This window comes from Bubalus kerabau, chromosome 2 (assembly GCF_029407905.1).
Source record: "Bubalus kerabau isolate K-KA32 ecotype Philippines breed swamp buffalo chromosome 2, PCC_UOA_SB_1v2, whole genome shotgun sequence".
In the NCBI taxonomy this organism is placed as follows: Eukaryota; Metazoa; Chordata; class Mammalia; order Artiodactyla; family Bovidae; genus Bubalus; species Bubalus kerabau.
Genome location: NC_073625.1, coordinates 130,184,606 through 130,206,137, shown reverse-complemented (window position 1 = coordinate 130,206,137; position 21,532 = coordinate 130,184,606). Strand labels below are relative to the sequence as shown.

At 38.5% G+C, this 21,532-nt stretch overlaps 1 protein-coding gene across 1 annotated transcript in view; it reads right to left on the bottom strand.

Annotated features, from left to right (window-relative positions):
• Positions 1 to 21,532, bottom strand: part of MCF2L2 (MCF.2 cell line derived transforming sequence-like 2) — a 209,737-nt gene that overhangs the window by 180,197 nt on the left and 8,008 nt on the right. The window contains exon 3 of the mRNA XM_055570098.1: positions 15,558 to 15,672. Within this exon, the coding sequence (XP_055426073.1) occupies positions 15,558 to 15,672 (115 nt within the window). The remainder of the gene's footprint in view (positions 1 to 15,557; positions 15,673 to 21,532) is intronic.

The following is a 21,532-nucleotide window of genomic DNA, read 5'->3' as shown; positions in this document are numbered from 1 at the left end:
GATTTAAAGCCTGATCTGAGTCTGAAAGCACAAAATCCAGGAGCACTGATGTCCAGGGACAAGAGAAGATGATGTCCAAACTCAAGTAGAGAGAGAATTCACCCTTACTTTGCCTTTTTGTTCTGTTCAGGCATTGAATGGACTGGGTGATGCCCACTCACACTGGGGAGGGCAATCTACTCTACTCAAGTTATAAATTCAAATGTTAATCTCTTATAGAAATATCCTCATAGACACATCTGAAAATAATTTTTTGCCAGCTGAATGGGCATCCCTTAGCCCAGTCAAGTTAACACACTAAATTAACCATAATATGTATGCAGATATCCTTGGTTCTATTTCTTTGAGGAACTCTGATTAACACATACAGAGAGTCAAGAGAAGAGGTAATTGAAATAAAAAATTTTTCCAGAAAAGTACACCCTAAGTGCAAAAATACTGAAAACAGAGTCCTGGTACATCAGGGCACGGACTAGAGAAGGACTCAAAGAGACAGGGTTGGAAAGACAAAGCTCTGGGAGAGAAAAAGAAATGAAAAGAGAGGTGCTGACTGTGATAAAGGCAAAAAGAAGCAAGAGGTAAAATTTAGCATCCTACATGACAAAAAAATAAATTTAGGATACACACACTTTTCCTTAACAAAAAAAGTGTTTTAAGTTTATTAATAAAAGAAACTATATTTAGAAACTATATATAACATGGTGTTCTTAACTAGGAATCTTATAAACTACCCTAAACCACCAAACTCGTTTACTAATTTCAAAGATGCAAGCAATATTCCTATATAAAAAGCTAATATAAACGGGGGAAAATATGAATCAAAACTTTTTAGCTTTAAGAGAATAAGAAGACAGGCCACAAACTGGAAGAAAATATTTACAAAAGATATATCTGATAAAGAACCATTATACAATAAGAAAACAAACAACCCAATTAAAAACTGGGCAAAAAACCAAAACAGATATTGAACAAAAGAATATATGCAGATGGAAAATGAGCATATGAAAAGATGTTTGACAATATATGTCATTCGGAAACTGCAAATTAAAACAATAACATTCCACTATACATCCATTATAAAGGCCAAAATCCTAAACACTGACAATACCAAATTTTGGCAAGGATGTGGAGGAATACTTACATCCTCACATTGTGAACTCTTACTCATTTCTGGTGGGTATTCAAAATGGTACAGCCACTTTGAAATACAGTCCGGCAGTTTCTTACAAAACTAAGCATACTCATATCATGTGATTCAACATGTGTAACTACATGGTGTTTACCTAAGTGAGTTGAACACTATGTCCACATAATAACTCATACATGGATGTTTACATTAATAGAAAAGAAAGAAAGTGAAGTCACTCAGTTGTGTCTGACTCTTTGTGACCCCATGGGCTATATAGCCTACCAGGCTCCTCTGTCCATGGAATTTTCCAGGCAAGAGTACTGGAGTGGGTTGCCATTTCCTTCTCCAGGGATCTTCCCAATCCAGGGATCGAACCCGGGTCTCCCACATTGCAGGCAGTAAGCTAGTCTCTGTTTCTGTTTCCTCTATGGACTTTAGTCTGTTTAAACTTTATATTTTAAATGAGGTCAATTTTGGTAAACTGTATTTTCCCAGGAAATAACCTATTTTTATCTTGGTTTTCAAGTTTATCTAAATAGAGGTATGCAAAGTAATTTCTAAAACTTAAATTTTCTTGGGTTTCAGTGCTTATTTTTCTGTTTTCTATTTCTTAGTTTGTATACCTGTGCTTTGTCCATTTCCTCAGTCCATAGCCCTACCATCTGAGCCACCAGGGAAGCCCATTAATAGAAGCTTTATTCATAATTGTCCAAACTTGGAAGCAAACAAGATATCCTTCAGAAGGTGAATGGATAAACTGTAGTATATCCAGACAGTAAACTATTATTCAAAATAAATGAGCTATCAAGTCATGGGAAGACATGAAGGAAACAAATGCATATTACTAAAGGAAAAAAGCCAATCTGAAAAGGTTACATATTGTATGATTACAACTATATAACATTCTGCACAATGCAAAACTATGGAGATGGTAAAATTCAATAGTTGCTAGGGGTTGAGGGGTGGGAGTATAGGACAGATGAATAATAGGTGTAGCACAGAGGGCTTTTAGATCAGTGAAACCAATCTGTATGACGTGATAATGGTGGATATAGGTCATCGTGTGTGTGTGTGTGTGTGTGTGTGTGTGTTAGTTGCTCAGTCATGTCCGACTCTTTGTGACCCCATGGATTGTAGCCCGCCAGGCTCCTCTGTCCATGGGATTCTCCAGGCAAGAGTACTGGAATGGGTTGCCGTTTCCTTCTTCAATAGGTTATCATGCATTTGTCCAAATCCTAAGTATGTATAAAACCAAGACTGAATCCTAATATAAACTATGAACTCTGGGGGTTGTTTTCAACTCAAATGAAAAAAAAAAAAGCAAGCCAGAAGAAATCACAAGGAAGAAAATATTAAAGATAAAGCAGAATGAATAAAGTAGAAGACAGAAAAGCCAACAGATCTGATTAAAAAATCAGAATCCCATTTTTTTAAATTAACAAAATAAGACACTAGCTTACTTAATCAAGGAGGGGGAAATGGACAAAGCACAGGTATACAAACTAAGAAATAGAAAACAGAAAAATAAGCACTGAAACCCAAGAAAATTTGTTTTAGAAATTACTTTGCATACACCAAGACAAAAATAGGTTATTTCCTGGGAAAATACAGTTTACCAAAATTGACCTCATTTAAAATATAAAGTTTAAACAAACTAAAGTCCATAGAGGAAACAGAGACAGTTATCAAGGCCCAAATTCACAGGGGAATTTCACAGGGGAATTCAAATCGTCAATGGCTATAAAGTCCCAATCCCACAAGAATAGTTTCTGAGCCTAAAAACTGAAAGAGAACTTCAAAATGCCATTTATGAAGCAAATATGACATTGATACCTATACCTAATTCAATAGCAAAATAAAATGACCAGTTAATAGTAGAGCTACTAGCAACAAACATAAAATAATTAGGAATAAACTTAATAATATAAAAACTATGTCAGGAAAATTTCAAACACTGCCAAAAGACACAAAAGTGGACTTTAACAAAAAGAAAGACTTTTCTTCTTCTTGATAGGATGATTTTAATACCATAAATATGTGACTTGTTCCTGAGTAAATTTATAAAGTTAATAATCTCAATGAAAAGGCCAAAGAGTTTTCTTTCTTTTTTCTTTTTCTAAAAACGGAGGTATACAAATAGATAGAAAATAAGAAAGAACAGTAGAAAAACATGAAAAAAGTAAGTAAAGCTTAAGGACCCAGTAGGGCAGGGGGAATTAATCCTAGCAAATATTAAACATACTTAACTCTTCTTAGGGCTTCCAGGTGGCTCAGTGGTAAAAAATCTGCCTGCCAATGCAGGAGAGGTGGGTTTGAATCCTGGGTTGGAAAGAGCCCCTGGAGAAGGAAATGGTAACCTATTCCAGTATTCATGCCTGGAGAATTCCATGGACAGAGGAGCCTGGTGGGTTACAGTCCATGGAGTCGCAAAGAGTCAGACACAACTGAGCGACTTTTACTTTTCACATATTTATATATAAAGAGAATATATACATATATTAAAATGTAAAGTGATTAAGAGATGAAAAATACAAAAGGAAAATTAAAGACACAGAAGAGAAACTCAGAAGATGCATTGTCCCTCTAATTTGAGTTTCAGAAGCAGAGTTGTAGGAAAGAAATAAGCAGAGATAACAGGAAAAAAATTCTAAGCCTAAGAGAGACTTGAAAATTCCACTGAGACTTGATAATTCCATTCAAGACACAGCAGTATGAAAGAAAATGTTTGAAATTTCAAACCTGCAAAACATAAAGAAAAAAGCCCCAAAGCTTCTTATGCAGAGAGACAAGTAGCTGACCTATGAAGGGATGACAGTCAGATCCTGTGACAAGGACCAACTTTGTTATCAGTAATACTGAATACTAAAAATCAATGGATCAATGTTATTTTACAAAAAAAAGAAAAAACTCCATGCTCAGATAGATTGCCAATCAACCGTGAGATCAAAATAAGCCATTTTCTGACATTAAAGATGTAAAACTCACTTACCATACACACTTTCTAAAAAAAGAAATAACTTTAAAGTTTTTAAATGAACATGAAATCCCAAAATGAAGAATGACCTTCCCAAGATAAAAAACAATCCCAGGTTGACAACTTATAGCAGGTTTATACAGCAACCAGCCTGTATTATGAATAGCTCAGAGAGGCTCAAAAGAATATCTCCAAGAAGAAAATGTATGCACTAGACAAATTCTATGATAAAGAATCTATAAGATGTTAATAATATAATAAAGATACATGCCATGCTATAAACAAGAAAAAAAAGAAAGGCAATTAAAAATGCTAGGGGGAAAGGTACATAAAAAGTCATTGTCCAAGTCTGAAATAAATTAAACTGTAGCATGATTTTGAGCAACCCATGGAGTACGAGAAAAGAGAACCTATTTTACCATAACATCTGTAGCATTCTCCTTTGAGTGACACAGGTTTAAGGACTTAGGATTACATCTCTCATTCCAGAGGCCCAATCATATTACATATATAAATGCATTCCACTGATTTCTGTTTTTTAGGATCAACCTTTAATCAAAGAAAAACATTGATAGTAATATGTAAAATACATTATAATTCTTAGTAATGAAAAGTAGAATATAGGTAGAAGAACTTAAAGGCTGAGAGTAAAGAAAGATGTAAATGCATAGTAGTGAAATCAACAGGTACAATTGGCCCTCCATATCTGTAGGTTCCACATCTGTGGATATGAACAGCTGACTGTACTGTACCACTTTGCATAAGCAACTTGAGCATAGGAGAATTTTGGTATGCTCAAGGTTCTCGGGATCAACCCTCTGTTTGTTCCTGATGTTAGATTGCATAAATTCTTTGTATATTTTGCATATTAACCCCTTATCAGATATATTATTTGCAAATATCTTCTTCCATTCAGTAAGTGGACTTTTTGTTTTATTGACACGAATATTTTCCTTTGCTAGGCAAAAGGTTTTTAGTTTGATATAGACCCAGTTATTTATTTTTGCTTTAGTTTCTCTTGATGAAAGTGAAAGAGGAGAATGAAAAAGTTGGCTTAAAGCTCAATATTCAGAAAACGAAGATCATGGCATCCGGTCCCACCACTTCATGGCAAATAGATGGGGAAACAGTGGAAACAGTGTCAGACTTTATTTTGGGGGGCTCCAAAATCACTGCAGATGGTGACTGCAGCCATGAAATTAAAAGACGCTTACTCCTTGGAAGCAAAGTTATGACCAACCTAGATAGCATATTCAAAAGCAGAGACATTACTTTGCCAACAAAGGTCCGTCTAGTCAAGGCTATGGTTTTTCCAGTAGTCATGTATGGATGTGAGAGTTGAACTATAAAGAAAGCTGAATGCTGAAGAATTGATGCTTTTGAACTGTGGTGTTGGAGAAGACTCTTGAGAGTCCCTTGGACTGCAAGGAGATCCAACCAGTCCATCCTAAAGGACATCAGTCCTGGGTGTTCATTGGAAGGACTGATGTTGAAGCTGAAACTCCAATACTTTGGCCACCTGATGTGAAGAGCTGACTCATTTGAAAAGACCCTGATGCTGGTAAAGATTGAGGGCAAGAGGAGAAGGGGATGACAGAGGATGAGATAGTTAGATGGCATCACTGACTCAATGGACATGAGTTTGGGTAAATTCTGGGAGTTGGTGATGGACAGAGAGGCCTGGCATGCTGCAGTTCATGGGGTCTCAAAGAGTCGGACACGACTGAGTGACTGAACTAGTTTCTCTTGCCTGCAGAGACATATCCAAAAAAAATTACAAATACCATGTCAAAGAATATATAACCTATGTTTTCTTCTAGGAGCTTTATGATTTCAGGTCTTAAATTTATGTCTTTAATCCATTTTGAATTTATTTTTTGTGTGGTGTGAGAGAGTAATCCAACTTGATTCTTTTGCATGTAGCTATCCAGTATTTCCAGCATCACTTGTTTAAGGGGTTGTCTTTTCTCCATTGTATATTTTTGCCTTCTTTGTCATAAATTAATTGCCTATTTGAATGCAGGCTCATTTCTGGGATCTCTATTCTCTATCATTGATCTATGTCTCTGTTTTGTGCCTGTATTATGCTGCTTTGATTACTATAGCTTTGTAGTATAGTTTGAAACCCGTGTTTCAAAGTTTCCCTTCAGCTTTGTTCTGTTTTATTAAGATTATTTTGACTATATGGGGTCTTTGGTGTTTACATACCAATTTTAGAAAACCAACCTTTAGTTTGGCTAAAGGTTTTGATGAACCTTTAGCCAAACTCAAGAAAAAAACAGACATTCTATATTAATAAAGTCAGAAATGAAAAAGATGTTATAACCGATACCACTGAAACATAAATGATCATAAGCAATTACTATGAACAAGTATATACCAATAAAATGGACAACCTAGAAAACATGGACAAACTCCTAGAACTGTACAATCTCCCAAGATTGAAAAATAAAGAAACAGAAGTATGAGCAGACCAATTACCAGTAATAAAACTGAATCAATAATAAGTAAAATTCCCAGAAAACCAAGTCCAGGACCAGATCAATTCACAGGTGAATTCTATCAGACATTTAGAGAAGAGTTAACACCTATCCTTCTCAAACTATTCCAAAAAATTTCCCAGGAAGGTACATTTCCTAACTCATTCTATGAGGCTGGCGTCACCTGAAACCAAAACAAAAATATCACCAAAAAAGAAAATTACAGGCTAATATCAGTGATGAACATAGATGCAAAAATCATCCAACAAAATGTTAGCAAACCAAATTCAACAATTTAATAAAGGAATCATATACTACAGTCAAGTGGGCTTTACTCCATGAACGCAAAAATGATTTAATACCCAAAAGTGAATCAATGGACAAAGGACAACCTAGAAGAAATGGACAAATTCCTAGAACTGTATAAGACTGAACAATAAAAAAAAATTTCATACCAATTACCAGTAACAAAACTGAATCAATAATAAGAATATTAATATGGCATATTAAAAAATTAAAGAATAAAAATCATATGATCATCTCAATAGATTCAGAAAATGTTTTTGACAAAATTGAACATCCATTTATGATTTTAAAAAGACTCTCAACAAGGGGACATAAAGGAGTTATAAAGGGGACATACTTTGACATAACTAGAGTTATCATATGATCTTGCAATCCCACTCCTGGGCAAATATCTGGATAAAACAGTAACTTGGAAAGAGACATGAGCCCCAGTGTTCACTGCAGCACTCTTTAGAATAGCCAAGATGGGAAGCAACCTAAATGGCTATCAACAGATGAATGGATAAAGAAGATGAGATATATATACACGATAGAGTATTATTCAGCCATAAGAAAGAATGAAATAATGTAGCAATATGAACAGACCTAGAGATTATCATACTAAGCAAAGTAAACCAGACAAAGGAAGACAAATCTCATATATCACTTATAAGTGGAATCTAAAAAAAAATTGTACAGATGAACTTATTTATAAAACAGAAATAGACCCACATACACAGAAAACGAACATGATTACCAAAAGGGAAAGGGGCGGGAGGATAAATTAGGAGTTTGGGATTAACATATACATGTGCGTGCATGCTCAGTCGCTCAGTCATGTCTGACTCTTTGTGACCCTATGGACTGCAGTGCATCAGGTTCTTCTGTCCATGAGATTCTCCAGGCAAGAATACTGGAGTGGGTTGCCATTTCTTCCTCCAGGGGATCTTCCCGACTCGGACTGAACTCCTGCATCTCCTTGCATTGGCTGGCAGATTCTTTACCACTGAGCCACCTGGGAAGCCCCAACATAGATACACCACCATATATAAAATAGATAATCAATAGATGCCTACTGGATAGCACAGGAACTATAATCAATATTTTGTAATAACCTATTTTCAGAAAAGAATCTGAAAAAGAAAAGAAATACACACACACACACACAATCACTTTGTTGTACACCTGAAACTAACACAACATTGTAAATCAAGAGAAGCAAAGTAAAGTGTTAGTCACTAAGTTGTATCCTACTCATTTCGACATGGACTGTAGCCCATCAGGCTCCTCTGTCCATATAATTCTCCAGACAAAAATACTAGAGTGGGTAGCCATTACCTTCTCCAGGGGATCTTCCCAATCTGGGGATTGAACCTGGTCCCCTGCATTACAGGCAGATTCTTTATGGTCTGAGTCACCAGCATAGCCCTGTAACTCTACTTCAATTTTAAAAAAAGTTAAATAAAGCCCACAGCTAACACCATACTCAACCATGAAAAGTTTAATGCATTTCCTTCTAAGATCATGAACAAAACAAGAACTCACTCCTGCCACTTTTATTCAACATAATATTGGAAGTCCTAGCCACAGCAATAAGACAGAAGGGAAAATTTTAAAAATCCAAATTGGAAAGGAACAAGTAAAATTCTGTTTGCAGATGACATGATACTATACATAGATAATCCTAAAGATGTCACCAGAAAACTAATGGGGCTCATCAATGAATTCAGTAAAGTTGAGGGATACAAAATGAATATTCAGAAATCTATTGCATTTCTATACACTAACACAAACTACCAGAAATAGAAATTAGAAAACAATCTCATTTATAATCACATCAAAAAATAAAATATCTAGGAATAAATCTAACTAAGGAGTTAAAGGGACCATACACAAAAATAAACTCAAAATGAATTAAAGATCTCAACGTAAGACCAGAAACTATAAAACTCCTAGAGGAGAACATAGGCAAAACACTCTCCACCATAAATCATAGCAGGATCCTCTATGACCCACCACCCAGAATATTGGAAATAAAAGCAAAAATAAACAAATGAGACCTAATTAAACTTAAAAGCTTTTGCACAACAAAGGAAACTATAAGCAAGGTGAAAAGACAGCCTTCAGAATGGGAGAAAATAATAGCAAACAAAGCAACTGACAAAGAATTAATCTCAAAAATATACAAGCAGTTCCTGCAGCTCAATTCCAGAAAAATAAATGACCCAATCAAAAAATGGGCCAAAGAACTAAACAGACATTTCTCCAAAGAAGACATACAGATGGTTAACAAACACATGAAAAGAGGCTCAACATCACTCATTATCAGAGAAATGCAAATCAAAACCACTATGAGGTACCATCTCATGCCAGTCAGAATGGGGGCTATCAAAAAGTCTACAAGCAATAAATGCTGCAGAGGGTGTGGAGAAAAGGGAGCCTTCTCACACTGTTGGTGGGAATGCAAACTAGTACAGCCACTATGGAGAACAGTGTGGAGATTCCTTAAAAAACTGGAAATAGAACTGCCATACGACCCAGCAATCCCATTGCTGGGCATACACACCAAGGAAACCAGAATTGAAAGAGACACATGTACCCCAATGTTCATCGCAGCACTGTTTACAATAGCCAGGACATGGAAGCAACCTAGATGTTCATCAGCAGATGAATGGATAAGAAAGTTGTCATACATATACACAATGGAATATTATTCAGCCATTAAAAAGAATGCATTTGAATCAGTTCTAATGAGGTGGATGAAACTGGAGCCTGTTATACAGAGTGAAGTAAGTCAGAAAGAAAAACACCAATACAGTATACTAGCACATATATATGGAATTTAGAAAGATGGTAATGATGACCCTATATACGAGACAGCAAAAGAGACACAGATGTAAAGAACGGTCTTTCGGACTCTGTGGGAGAGGGTGAGGGTGGGATGATTTGAGAGAATAGCATTGAAACACGTATATTATTATATGTGAAACAGATCGCCAGTCCAGGTTCGATGCATGAGACAAGGTGCTCAGGGCTGGTGCACTGGGATGACCCTGAGGGATGGGATGGGGAGGGAGGTGGGAGAGGGGTTCAGGATGGGGAACAGATGTACACCCATGGCTGATTCATGTCAATGTATGGCAAAACCACTACAATATTGTAAAGTAATTAGCCTCCAATTAAAATAAATAAATAAATAAAATTTTTAAAAGGAGTTAAAGGGTCTGTACTGGGAAAATTATAAGACCTTGATGAAAGAAGTTGAAGACAATACAAACAAATGGAAAGATATACCAAGTTAATGGATTAAAAGAATTAGTATCATGACAGTGACCAAATGACCCAAGGCAATCTACAGATTCAATATAATCCCTATCAAAATACCAAGGCCATTTTTCACAGAGCTAGAGCAATTATCTTTTTTATAATCGATAATACCACTGAGTAAGAAAAGATTCCAGATATTTACAATCATTGAAGTGAAGTGAAGTGAAGTCGATCAGTCGTGTCCGACTCTTTGCAACCCCATAGACTGTAGCCCACCAGGCTCCTCCATCCATGGAATTTTCTAGGCAAGAGTACTGGAGTGGGTTGCCATTTCCTTCTCCATTAGAACCTATAAATTCAAGAAAGAGGCTGTGTTTTGAATGTCTAAAAAAACCTGAATTATCAGAAAAGAGAAATTGAGCCCCTACCTCACAGGATGACCAAAAGGCAGAACATACCACAGTATTCTAAAACAATCACCTAAACAAAAGAACAAATGTCTTATACACACTAAGTCATTCTACTAGGGAGAAATGTCAGACTCCCTGGTTCTTACATACAGAAGAATAGGAATCTGGCATATTAAATTTTTTTTCCTATCCTCTAATATAATCCATTCAAATACTCCTAGCATATAAGACTTACTTGCCAATAGCAAACATTTATTCATAATAAGTCTATGGGATGTGCTCTAATTTTGAGCCTCACTTGTGTGCCTAAGGTCTGGTCTCTCAAGGTATCCTTCCAGAGGGTTCTGAAGCAAATTCATCCATCTTGTACAAGACAACAGCCCAATAAGACTCCCCACTCTGAAGCTCTATCCTAGAAGTCAAATGAATGATTCCATTTTCCTGATTTGGGGGAGCAATTCCACAGCCAGACCAGGAAACAACACATCTTGCCTTAGCTACTCAATCAAAGCAGCACTTTTCCTATTTATAGTATTTAAAACTACTTAAAATCAGGGGCTTTTTCCACTGCCTTCATAATAGTAAGAAGCCCAGATCAAACTCACTTCTCTGATAAGGCTGGTTTTTAAAGCTGACAGATTGTTATAATCCCATTCAGTCTTTTGATACAAAGGAGCAAGTCTCTTTAGAATTCACAGGCCAAATAATAATGCTGTCCTCCTCCCCTCCTCCCAAAGTAGAAATGTCAGACAGCATTCATGAGACAGCATATCATAAAAGAGGATATGAGTCTTCTCAAGGACTATTCATCAGACTCTATGGGAGGAAAATGGACATGGAAGAATTTTTCAAACTTAAATAGGCTTCTCAACTGATTCATTATAGAAAAAGACCTTTAGAAATAGTAAATAATCATAAAATTATGAAATATGGCTCTTATTTCTATGTAATAAAAGTAACTTCTCCAGTCCCTCTCAAGTAATGAACACATAGCTGTAAATAAAACAGAGAAACCAAATAGAGGAACAGGGTAATAAAAATGTATGCTTAGTTATACAAATACGATTTTTAGAAAAGCACTTGGAATTTTTAAAAAGTTGGCCATTTCTGTGCCTCAGAATATTTTACTAATGCCTTTTCAAACCACTCAGCTACAATCTGTAGCCACTGAAGGCATGTTTAAAATGAGACCTCAATTCCATGTGCCTAGACATGTAAAAGCCTAAAGATCTGATTGTGAATAGAATTCCTAAAGCTAAGGATCACGGCTAGTTCCTCACTCTCCTTCCCCCCTCCACCAGTCCCCAGTGCCTGTTCCTTCCATCCATCCCCTTCTGTCTAGTCCTCTTTCCCTCAGGCAGCTCACCCCCTCTTCACTTTGCACCTATTCCAGTAGGCATGTATGGATGTGAGTGCTGGACCACAAAGAAGGCTGAGTGCCAAAGAATTGATGCTTTTGAGCTGTGGTTCTAGAGAAGATTCTTGAGAGTCCCTTGAACAGCAAAAAGGTCAAACCAGTCAGTCCTAAAGGAAATCAACCCTGAATATTCATTGGAAGGACTGATGCTGAAGCTGAAGCTCCAATACTTTGGCCACCTGATGCAAACATCCAACTCATTAGAAAAGCCCCTGATGCTGGGAAAGATTGAAGGCAGGAGGAAAAGGGGATGACAGAGGATGAGATGGCTGGATGGCATTACCAACTCAATAACCATGAGTTTGAGCAAACTCCAGGAGATAGTGAAGGACAGAGAAGCCCAGCATGCTGCAGTCCATGGGGTCACAAAGAGTCAGACATGAACAACAACAGGGCAGAATCCCCTAACTGGTCTCCCTTCCTCCCTTCCTCCATTCCTGGCCCATCCTGCACACCACCACCACATTCATCTGGTTGCCATTTTTTCTTCCTCAGAATGTCCAATGGCCCGGTCTTGCTCACTGTGCCTAAACTTCTTAACTTGGTGGAAAACACCTTGCCCAGTCTGTTCCCAACTGTCTATCCAGGTCTCATTTCTCACTACTATCTGAAAAGGATCCTCACCCTGTTATGGACAACCTCGATAGTCTGTAATTCCCTAAACAAGCTCTATTTAAAACTTCAAAATCCAGGGGGGTTGGAAATAGAAGCCAAGTCACTTGCCCCAGATCACACAGCTAGCGACCATAGAATCTGGATTTCAATCCAGGTTTGAGCTGTGTCCAAAGTTCTTAAACACCATCCTGTTCTCTCTCTCTGAAATGTCCCTCTATGATGTATATGTGGAAATCTCATCCACCCTTCAAGGCCACTTAACTCCTGAAGCTTTCCTTGTTTTTTCCTGTCTGAAGTGCTTCTTCTCTTTTCTGAGCTCTTATAGCATTTTCTTCACATATTTCACAAAATATCATAACAACAGAGTCATGTGAGATTCAAGATATTGTTGTATGGTCTTGTGGTCCTTTATGGTACCTAACATACCTCTCTAAACACTGATGGCACTCAGCAAAGATCTGATAAAAAATGAGCTGTGGGAAGCCTTTCAGCACTCACCCAACCCAACCACAATGAGAGATCCTTATTAATTTCAGACACAGAGCTTTCCTTTTCCTGCTCTGAGCATCCTGTCTTTCTCCTCTTCTAGTGCATCAGCTGTGCATACATTCCTTGTTGTATGTCAGGCCACCTGCCTATAAACCATTGTGCAACCCGGGAAAAGTTCTGGTGTCTGGTAACCATTGTAACATTTAGGAAGATGCAAACTGTGATAAATAGGAATCATAAAAAGGAACAAGAGTGGTTTCATTCTTTGGAACCTGAAATGGCAACTGGGAAACAAAGTTCAGGTCAAATTCTCCTTTCAGGCCTTCTTACTCATTGTCTTTGTTTTATGTCGAAAGGAACATGGGGTGGGGCAGTGAGCTAGTATGACCAGATGCCAGGAAGAAGAAAAGGGGAATAACTGGTCAGCTACTCTTTCTCAAGAGACAAACTGCATTCTAGGAAAGGAAAATACCAAGTTTACAAGAAATTATACAAGAGCACAGAGCAGAAAAGGTAAATTAGGCCTAAACAGTAGCCTCTTGATTTTTCTTTCTTTCTTTCTTTTTTTTTTTTTTTTTTGCCTGTGAGATAGGGTTTCTACCCCTTAATGCTTTCCCTCCACACTGGGTCATGTGGCACTCAATGTCTGGTCCTCAGTGTGGCGGCTCAGGAAAGGCTGCAAATACAATATGAAAATGACCCATTTAATTTAGCATATGACTCCATCCACTGAGTGTGTACAATTAGATTGTAAGTTTAAAGCAATATAATGATAATGGGGAAGAGGCACTTCTATCTGTTACCCACCTCCCTGCTCACCCTCTTGCGTGCTGCTCCTCACAGAAGTTGCTAAACTGATAGGTCAATGTTCTGGAAGGCAACTGAGCCAAAGAGGGAGACAAAGTTCAACTCCCTATAACTCTGGGAGGAAAAGGCAGGAGTGAGAAGTGGGGTTTCCCTCTCTCTCTCAGTGTTCTGCTTCTCACCATATAACAAACACCCTTTGATTGAAATGAACCAGATCAGAACTGGAAATTTCACCAACATTACTTCTTGAGAACCTACCATGTGCTGGGCTAGAAGGAAAAAAAGAAGCATTGGCCCCTATTCTTGAGTAGTTCTCAGTCTAATAGGAGAAGCAGAAATAATTTCCATATACCATGTGTTATACAAGGGGTACTGTGGAAATAGAGTCTGTGGAAATAAAGAGTCTGTGAGAGCAGAACTGGGGTCAAGGCAAGTTTCCTTGAAGAAATGAGCTCAGACTGAGGGCTGATGATTTTGCAAGAGTCAGCCAGCCCCAGAAGGGTGGCAGAGGTGTTCCTGAAGAGAGAACCATGTAAGCAAAGCCCAGAGATGTACAGCATCCTTCTCTCAAACCAACAAAGTCCAAACTCTCTCCTGTCTATATAATGTCTACAATACTCTTGTATCAGAGATAAAGAATAAGGTAAAATATAATTTAAGCACTGACCTTTGAAGAAATGCACTAAAAATAAATCCATAGCTTTCTCTGAAGAAGAAAGAAGGGTGAAAAAAAAACAAATCAAAAAATCTCTTAGAGTGGGTTTGGTTAAAGCAAACTAATTAACTTCCTCATCTCTGCAGGTGGGATCAGGCTCCAGGTGGACTTTCAATCACAGAGTTTACCTCTAAATCATGAGGCAGATGGAAAGCAAGCAAAACAGCACACCCCTGGCTGTTGTGTAAACTCCTAACCACAAAGCATTTAAGTAACAGACAGTATCATAAGCGACACACACCCATGGAGCCCACTTTATGGGCTAAGTCTGCGCCCCAGGGAGTTTGGACTCCACAGTCAGCTCCACCTCTGTCTGTGAAATATGAACTCTGTCCCACATTCCATCCCTAGGAGACCTGGCTATTTATTGACTTAGTGGCATAAATATGTGAGACCTGGGCCCGAGAGGGTAGAAGTAGCAGATGCCCCAAAATATCTCTGTTTCGATCTCAGCTATAGGCACAGTTTTAATTTCTGGACTTTCAGTTTCCTTGCTCTGTGACTTACTTTCTCCATCTGACAATGATAGTTATAACATCTACCCTTAAATTCCTTATTTAGGGGAAATAAATGAAGTGACTTCTAACTTGGCTTGAGCCTCCTGAGCAGCAGCCAGGTGTCTTAGACAACAGGCCCCAGGAAACCAGGATCACCTTAATCTAGAGCCATGAACCTGAAGGAACAAAATCAGGAACAAAATTATCTAGTCAATCAATTTTTCATTCACTTACCAATGTTTATTAAGTACTTCATATGTGCACACCATAATAAAACTGATGCTCATGTAACTTTGTTTTCTAATCTCTTTCCACATCCTTTGTTTTGACTGATGGATAAGTGAAATTGGCCATAACACAGCAGTGGGAGCTGGGCTCATGGAAGATCTCATTCCAACCCAGTACTACCACATGGGAAATTCAGGATAAACCCAGTGACAAGGAAGGCAGCAGCATACTGTGTTCAGCTCACCTGGGGACACTAGTTAGGTAGGTCATGACATTCAGGAAGTCTTCATCTGGGATGTGCTTGAACCCCACAAACTCTGGAAAAGTGATGATGGGGGCACCATCTTTCCCTCGGCCTCCTGCAACAAAAATGGGTAGTCAAGATGTTAACAAAATGTTTTCATGTCATACCTCTGCAGGTAAAGGACTCAGGCTAATATCAACTTGAGATGTGCATCGGTCTCCCCCTTTTTGTCTGTATTATTTTAGAGCAGGAGGCGGGAAAGTTGACACTGAATTATTTCAAACAAGCCTCTCTTCTTCAAGCTTGTTCAGGGTGTTGTAAGAATTCAATTTTTTGAATCCTTTGAAGATAGTTACTATATAAAAGACAACACTGATTTATTTTAGTATAGGTAGAACAGTAAATAATGCCAACACAAATACATAATATTGCTCTTCATTTATATAGTTCAGTTCAGTCGCTCAGTTGTGTCCAACTCTTTGCGACCCCATGAACCACAGCATGCCAGGCCTCCCTGTCCATCACCAACTCCCAGAATTTACCCAAACTCATGTCCATTGAGTCAGTGATGCCATCCAACCATCTCATCCTCTGTCATCCCCTTCTCCTCCCACCTTCAATCTTTCCCAGTATCAGGGTCTTTTCAAATGAGTCAGCTATTTGCATCAGGTGGCCAAAGTATTGGAGTTTCAGCTTCAACATCAGTCCTTCCAATGAACACCCAGGACTGATCTTCTTTAGGATGGACTTGTTAGATCTCCTTGCAGTCGAAGGGACTCTCAAGAGTCTTCTCCAGCACTACAGTTCAAAAGCAATTCTTTGGTGCTCAGCTTTCTTTATAGTCCAACTCTCACATCCATACATGACTACTGGAAAAACCATAGCCTTGACTAGATGGACCTTTGTTGACCTTTTTAATATGCTGTCTAGGTTGGCCATAACTTTCCTTCAGCAAATATCAAACGTAAAAGTGTATGGTGGTTAAGAGAGTTGGCTCTAGGGACTTCCCTGGCAGTCCAGTGGTTAGGATTCCATGCTTCTACTACAGGGGGCACAGGTTTGATCCCTGTTCAGGGAACTAAGATCCTGCTTGTTGTGCAGTGTGATCAAAAAACAGAAAGAGAGAGAGAGTTGGCTCTAAAATCAGACAACTTTATTCAAGTTCTGCTTTACCACTTAATTTCTATGTGATTTTATGTACGGTACTTAAACAGAAGTTTCCTTTTATATACAAATATGTATCTATGTAATAGGAATATTACCTATACCTTCCTCAAAAGATATTGTAAGGATTAAGTGAGAACATATATGAAAAGCACTTTAGCAGACTATTTATTATATATAAGTGCTCCATAAATGGTAACCTTTATTATGGTTATATTCTTGCAAGGCAAGACTTCCCTGGTGGCTCAGACGGTAAAGAATCTGCCAGCAATTCAGGAGACCAGGGTTCAATGCCTGGGTTGGGAAGATCCACTGAAGAAGGGAATGGCAACCCACTCCAGTATTCTTGCCCCGAGAATCCCCATGGACAGAGGAGCCTGGTAGGCTACAGTCCATGAGGTCACAAACAGCTGGACAGGACTGAGTGACTAAGCACCCATTGTTAAGCACATTCTTGCAAGGCAGCTGCCCTTGAATAACTCATAAACAGATATAAGACATCCCTGTGAGAACAATAGCATAAAATAAGTATTTAAATATTTTATTCGTTAAAGCAGACACCACTAGATTAAATAGCTTCTATTTCCCCATCTCTTTGCAGCTAGATGTACCCACAAGACTATGTTCCAGCCCCATGGTTCCCAAACAGGGATGCACAGTGAACTCATAAAAGTGCCATGAGTATTTTAAATTTAGGGGGAAAACAGCATTAGTTGGCATCTGTCAGATGCCATGCTTGCTACTAGCTTGTGGTAGTTTGGAATTTCAACATTAAATTGTGCAGTATTCTTTAGAATGGCATTACATCTTTGGAGAACTGAGGATTTGGTGGCTGCTGGTGTTAAAAGCAAGTGTAATATGAAAATCAGTATAAAATAGGAAATGCAAGTGGTGATATCCAGACTGATTCCAAGGTTTGAGATCACTGTGGTTCTCTAAAAATGAAAGTTAAATCTGACTTTTTCTTTCAACTGTGTGTATCTATTTTTTCCAAACAGCTACTAAGTTGTCAGGACATATAGACTTAAGTTGTTTAACCTGTCAGGTATTGCTTTTGGCCACAAAGGACTGTGAAAAACTGACTGAGCTGCTAAGGCACTAAGGACTAAGGAACTTGGAGCACTTGCGCCCCAGGCAGAGGGACATGAGCCAAAATGCTGGGAGCACCTTCCATGCTGTGCCCGTGGAGGGAGGCTACTTCCAGTGGAATGCAGCTCCCAATTGAAGCCAACTACAAATAACTGCACCTATTTCATATATCTAACACAAGAGTCATCAGTGCATGGTGTGGTTTAACGAGGACTGCATGATTACTGAGAGTGTGGAATCAATGAAGAAATTACAGGAAAGGGAGACTGAGAGAAGCAAAGGCAGGCACCTCTCCTAAGGAGAGAGACTCCTGGCCCGCCCTGTGGAGAATCCAGGTCATGTCGCCAGTCTATCTAATGGCACTGCCATTAAGATCATCCAACCCACTCTGCTGCTTTCAATCCACACCTGGTATCTTCCAATTATACTCTGATATCCCATGTACATTTGTTTCATGGGAGAGAACGTGCTACCTAGCAAACATGAGTGTTTCTATCATGGAAAGAGTTAGTTAGCATTGTGGTTTTTCTACACAAGTCTCTTGTGTGTATTGTTAATGTGAGTCTTGGGCTCTCAGAGACCAATCACTCTGTGATATTTGTCTCAACGACCAGTCATCTCCAGGAAATGCCTCTTGATTAATCCTGTACACTTAAATAAAAAAAAAAAAAAAGATACCTGCAGATTAGGTGTTTGACAAGGAGATTGAGCTACCTCGTTACATTGACTGAAAACAATCTAGATCAGGATGCTATTAGCTTTCAACTAAAATATATTCTTCTTTCTAGTTTCACAATCACAGGGGTTTGCGAGAAATGTGAATTAAGAGAATTTACATGTTCAGTAAGGCTAAATTTAGAATGCATTATAACACTATACTAATTGTATAAACAATATCTGCCAAGAAAATGGCTAAAACATTTCAAGGAACCAAAACACTGTAAAATATTCATAAGGATATACCTTTTCATGATTTAATTAACTAAATTTTCATGATTTAATTTTCATGATTCATTAACTAAAATTAAAGGTATTCATGCCTAAATAGAGAAATATGGGTAGAGTTTTCTCATATCATGGTTAACACTGAGAACAAATACCAAAAAGTCAGGGGGTTAACTGGGGACACCACATGCTATTAACCTTTAGTCTGTTAGTCTTAGAGGCAGAAGCACCAAGGAAACAAAACTGGGCCTCCATCTGCTACAAGGCAGTCAGTGCCACCTTGTGAGGAAGTGTGGAAATGCAGAAGGAAGAAATAATGCAGCAAAGAAGCCCATTTAAGGAAGGTAAATAAAACCATCGTACCTAGGAGCTAAGTACGATGGTGACTTAATAAAATAAACTTTAATCCTCTGGTATCATTTCTGTACATTAAGAGGACTAATTTTATTGCAGAAAATACTAGCAATACTTGGCCTCCCTTCAGGGTCTGGGTTTAGAGGAGAATTTGGAACATTGAGAAATCCCATAGGAAGATGGTGAAGAGCAACAGTGGGAGAGACAGTGAGATGGTTACTGCTATTTGCCTCTCAGTATCTATTTTCCCTTTCTCTTCCCCTCGCCCCCAAAAAACTGATAAGTAAATAAATCATGAATCAGGGGACTGGGGATCTATTCCAGCTCACATTGGCCTAACCTAAGAAACACATTATTTGTGTAACCCCTTCAAATAGTGTTTCCTCCTGCTATTATTTTTTTTCACAATAGTAAAAGATGTTTATCAATTTTCACAATCAATAACCAGACAAAAAATAAAAGATAATTACAATCAAAGGCCATAATGGAAACATGATTAACCTAATAATATAAAATAAATACATACAATTTCAGGGGTTAATTAGAGTGACGTGGTAAGTGGAAATGCATACACACACATGTTCTCATCTGCCCAGCCAGTCTATGTCTTTTGGTTGGTGCATTTAATCCATTTACATTTAAGGTAATTATAGATGAATATGATCCTGCTGGGCTTCCCTGGTGGCTCAGATGGTAAAGAATTTGCCTGCAATGCAGAAGACCTGGGTTCTATCCCTGGGTTGGGAAGATACCCTGGAGGAGGGCATGGCAATCCCTTCCAGTATTCTTGCCTGGAGAATACCATTGATAGAGAAGCATGGTGGACCATAGTCCATGGGGTCACAAAGAGTCAGACATGACTGAGCAACTAAGCACACACATGATCCTACTGGGCTTACCAGGTGGCACTAGTGGTAAAGAACCTGCTTGCCAATGCAGGTAGACATAACAGACCGGAGTTCGATCCCTGGTTTGGGAAGATCCCTGGAGGAGGACACAGCAACCCATTCCAGTATTCTTGTCTGGAGAACCCCATGGACAGAGGAGCCTGGCAGGGTTCAGTTCATAGGGTCACAAAAAGTTGGACACAACTGAAGCAACTCACACGAATGCATACATGTATGATCCTATTGTCATTTTTTTAATTGTTTGCAGTTTATTTTGTGTATATCTTTTTCTTCTCTTGTGTTTCCCCCCTAGAGAAGTTACTTTAGCATTTGTTGTAAAGCTGATTCCGTGGTACTGAATTCTCTTAACTTTTGCTTGTCTAGAAAGTTTTTGATTTCTCCCTCAAATCTGAATGAAAGTCTGCTAGGTAGAGTATTCTTGGTTGTAGGTTCTTCCCTTTCATCACTTTAAATGTATCACGCCATTCCCTTCTGGCTTGTAGAGTTTCTGTTGAGAAATCAGCTGATAACCTTATAGGAGTTTCCTTGTATGTTGTCATTTTTCCCTTGTTGCTTTTAATATTTTATCTTTGTCTTTAATTTTCATCATTTTGATTACTATATGTCTTCATGTGTTCCTCATTGGGTTTATCCTGCATGGGACTCTCTGTGCTTCCTGGACTTGGTTGACTATTTCCTTTCCCATGTTAGGGAAGTTTTTCCTATTATTTCTTCAAATATTTTCTTGGGTCCTTTCTCTCCTCTCTACTCCTTCTGGGCCTCCTATCACGCGAATGTTGGTGCGTTTAATGTTGTCCCAGAGGTCTCTTAGGCTGTCTTACTTTTATTCATTCTTTTTTCTATATTCTGTTCTGTGGTGTTGATTTCCACCATTCTGTCCTCCAGGTCACTTATCTGTTCTTCTGCCTAAGTTACTCTGCTACCTATTCCTTCTAGTGTATTGTTCATCGGTTTGTTTATTCTTTAGGGTTTCTAGGTCTTTGGTAAATATTTCTTGCATATTCTCCATTGTTTTCCTGATATCCTGGATCATCTTCACTATCAATATTCTGAATTCTTTTTCTGGAAGGTTGCCTATCTCCACTTTACATGGTTATTTTTATGGGGTTTTATCTTGTCCCTTTATCTGGGACAAAACCCTCTGCTTTCTCATCTTGGTTAATTTTCCATGATGTGGATTAGGTTCTAGCTGCTACTGAGGCTTCCAGGATGGCTCAGTGGTAAAGAATCTGCCTGCAATGCAAGAGACTGCCTTGAATGCAGGAGACATGGTTTTGATCCCTGGGTCAGGAAGATCTCCTGGAGGAGAGCATGGCAACCCACTCCAGTGTTCTTGCCTGGAGAACTTCATGGACAGAGGAGCCTGGCAGTCTACAATCCATAGGGTTGCAGAGGTGGACATGACTGAAGCAACTTAGCGCTCACGCATGCTACGGGACTGTGGTTCTTCTTGCTTCTTCTGTCTGCCTCTGGTGGATGAGGCTAAGAGGCTTGTCTAAGCTTCCTGATGGGAAG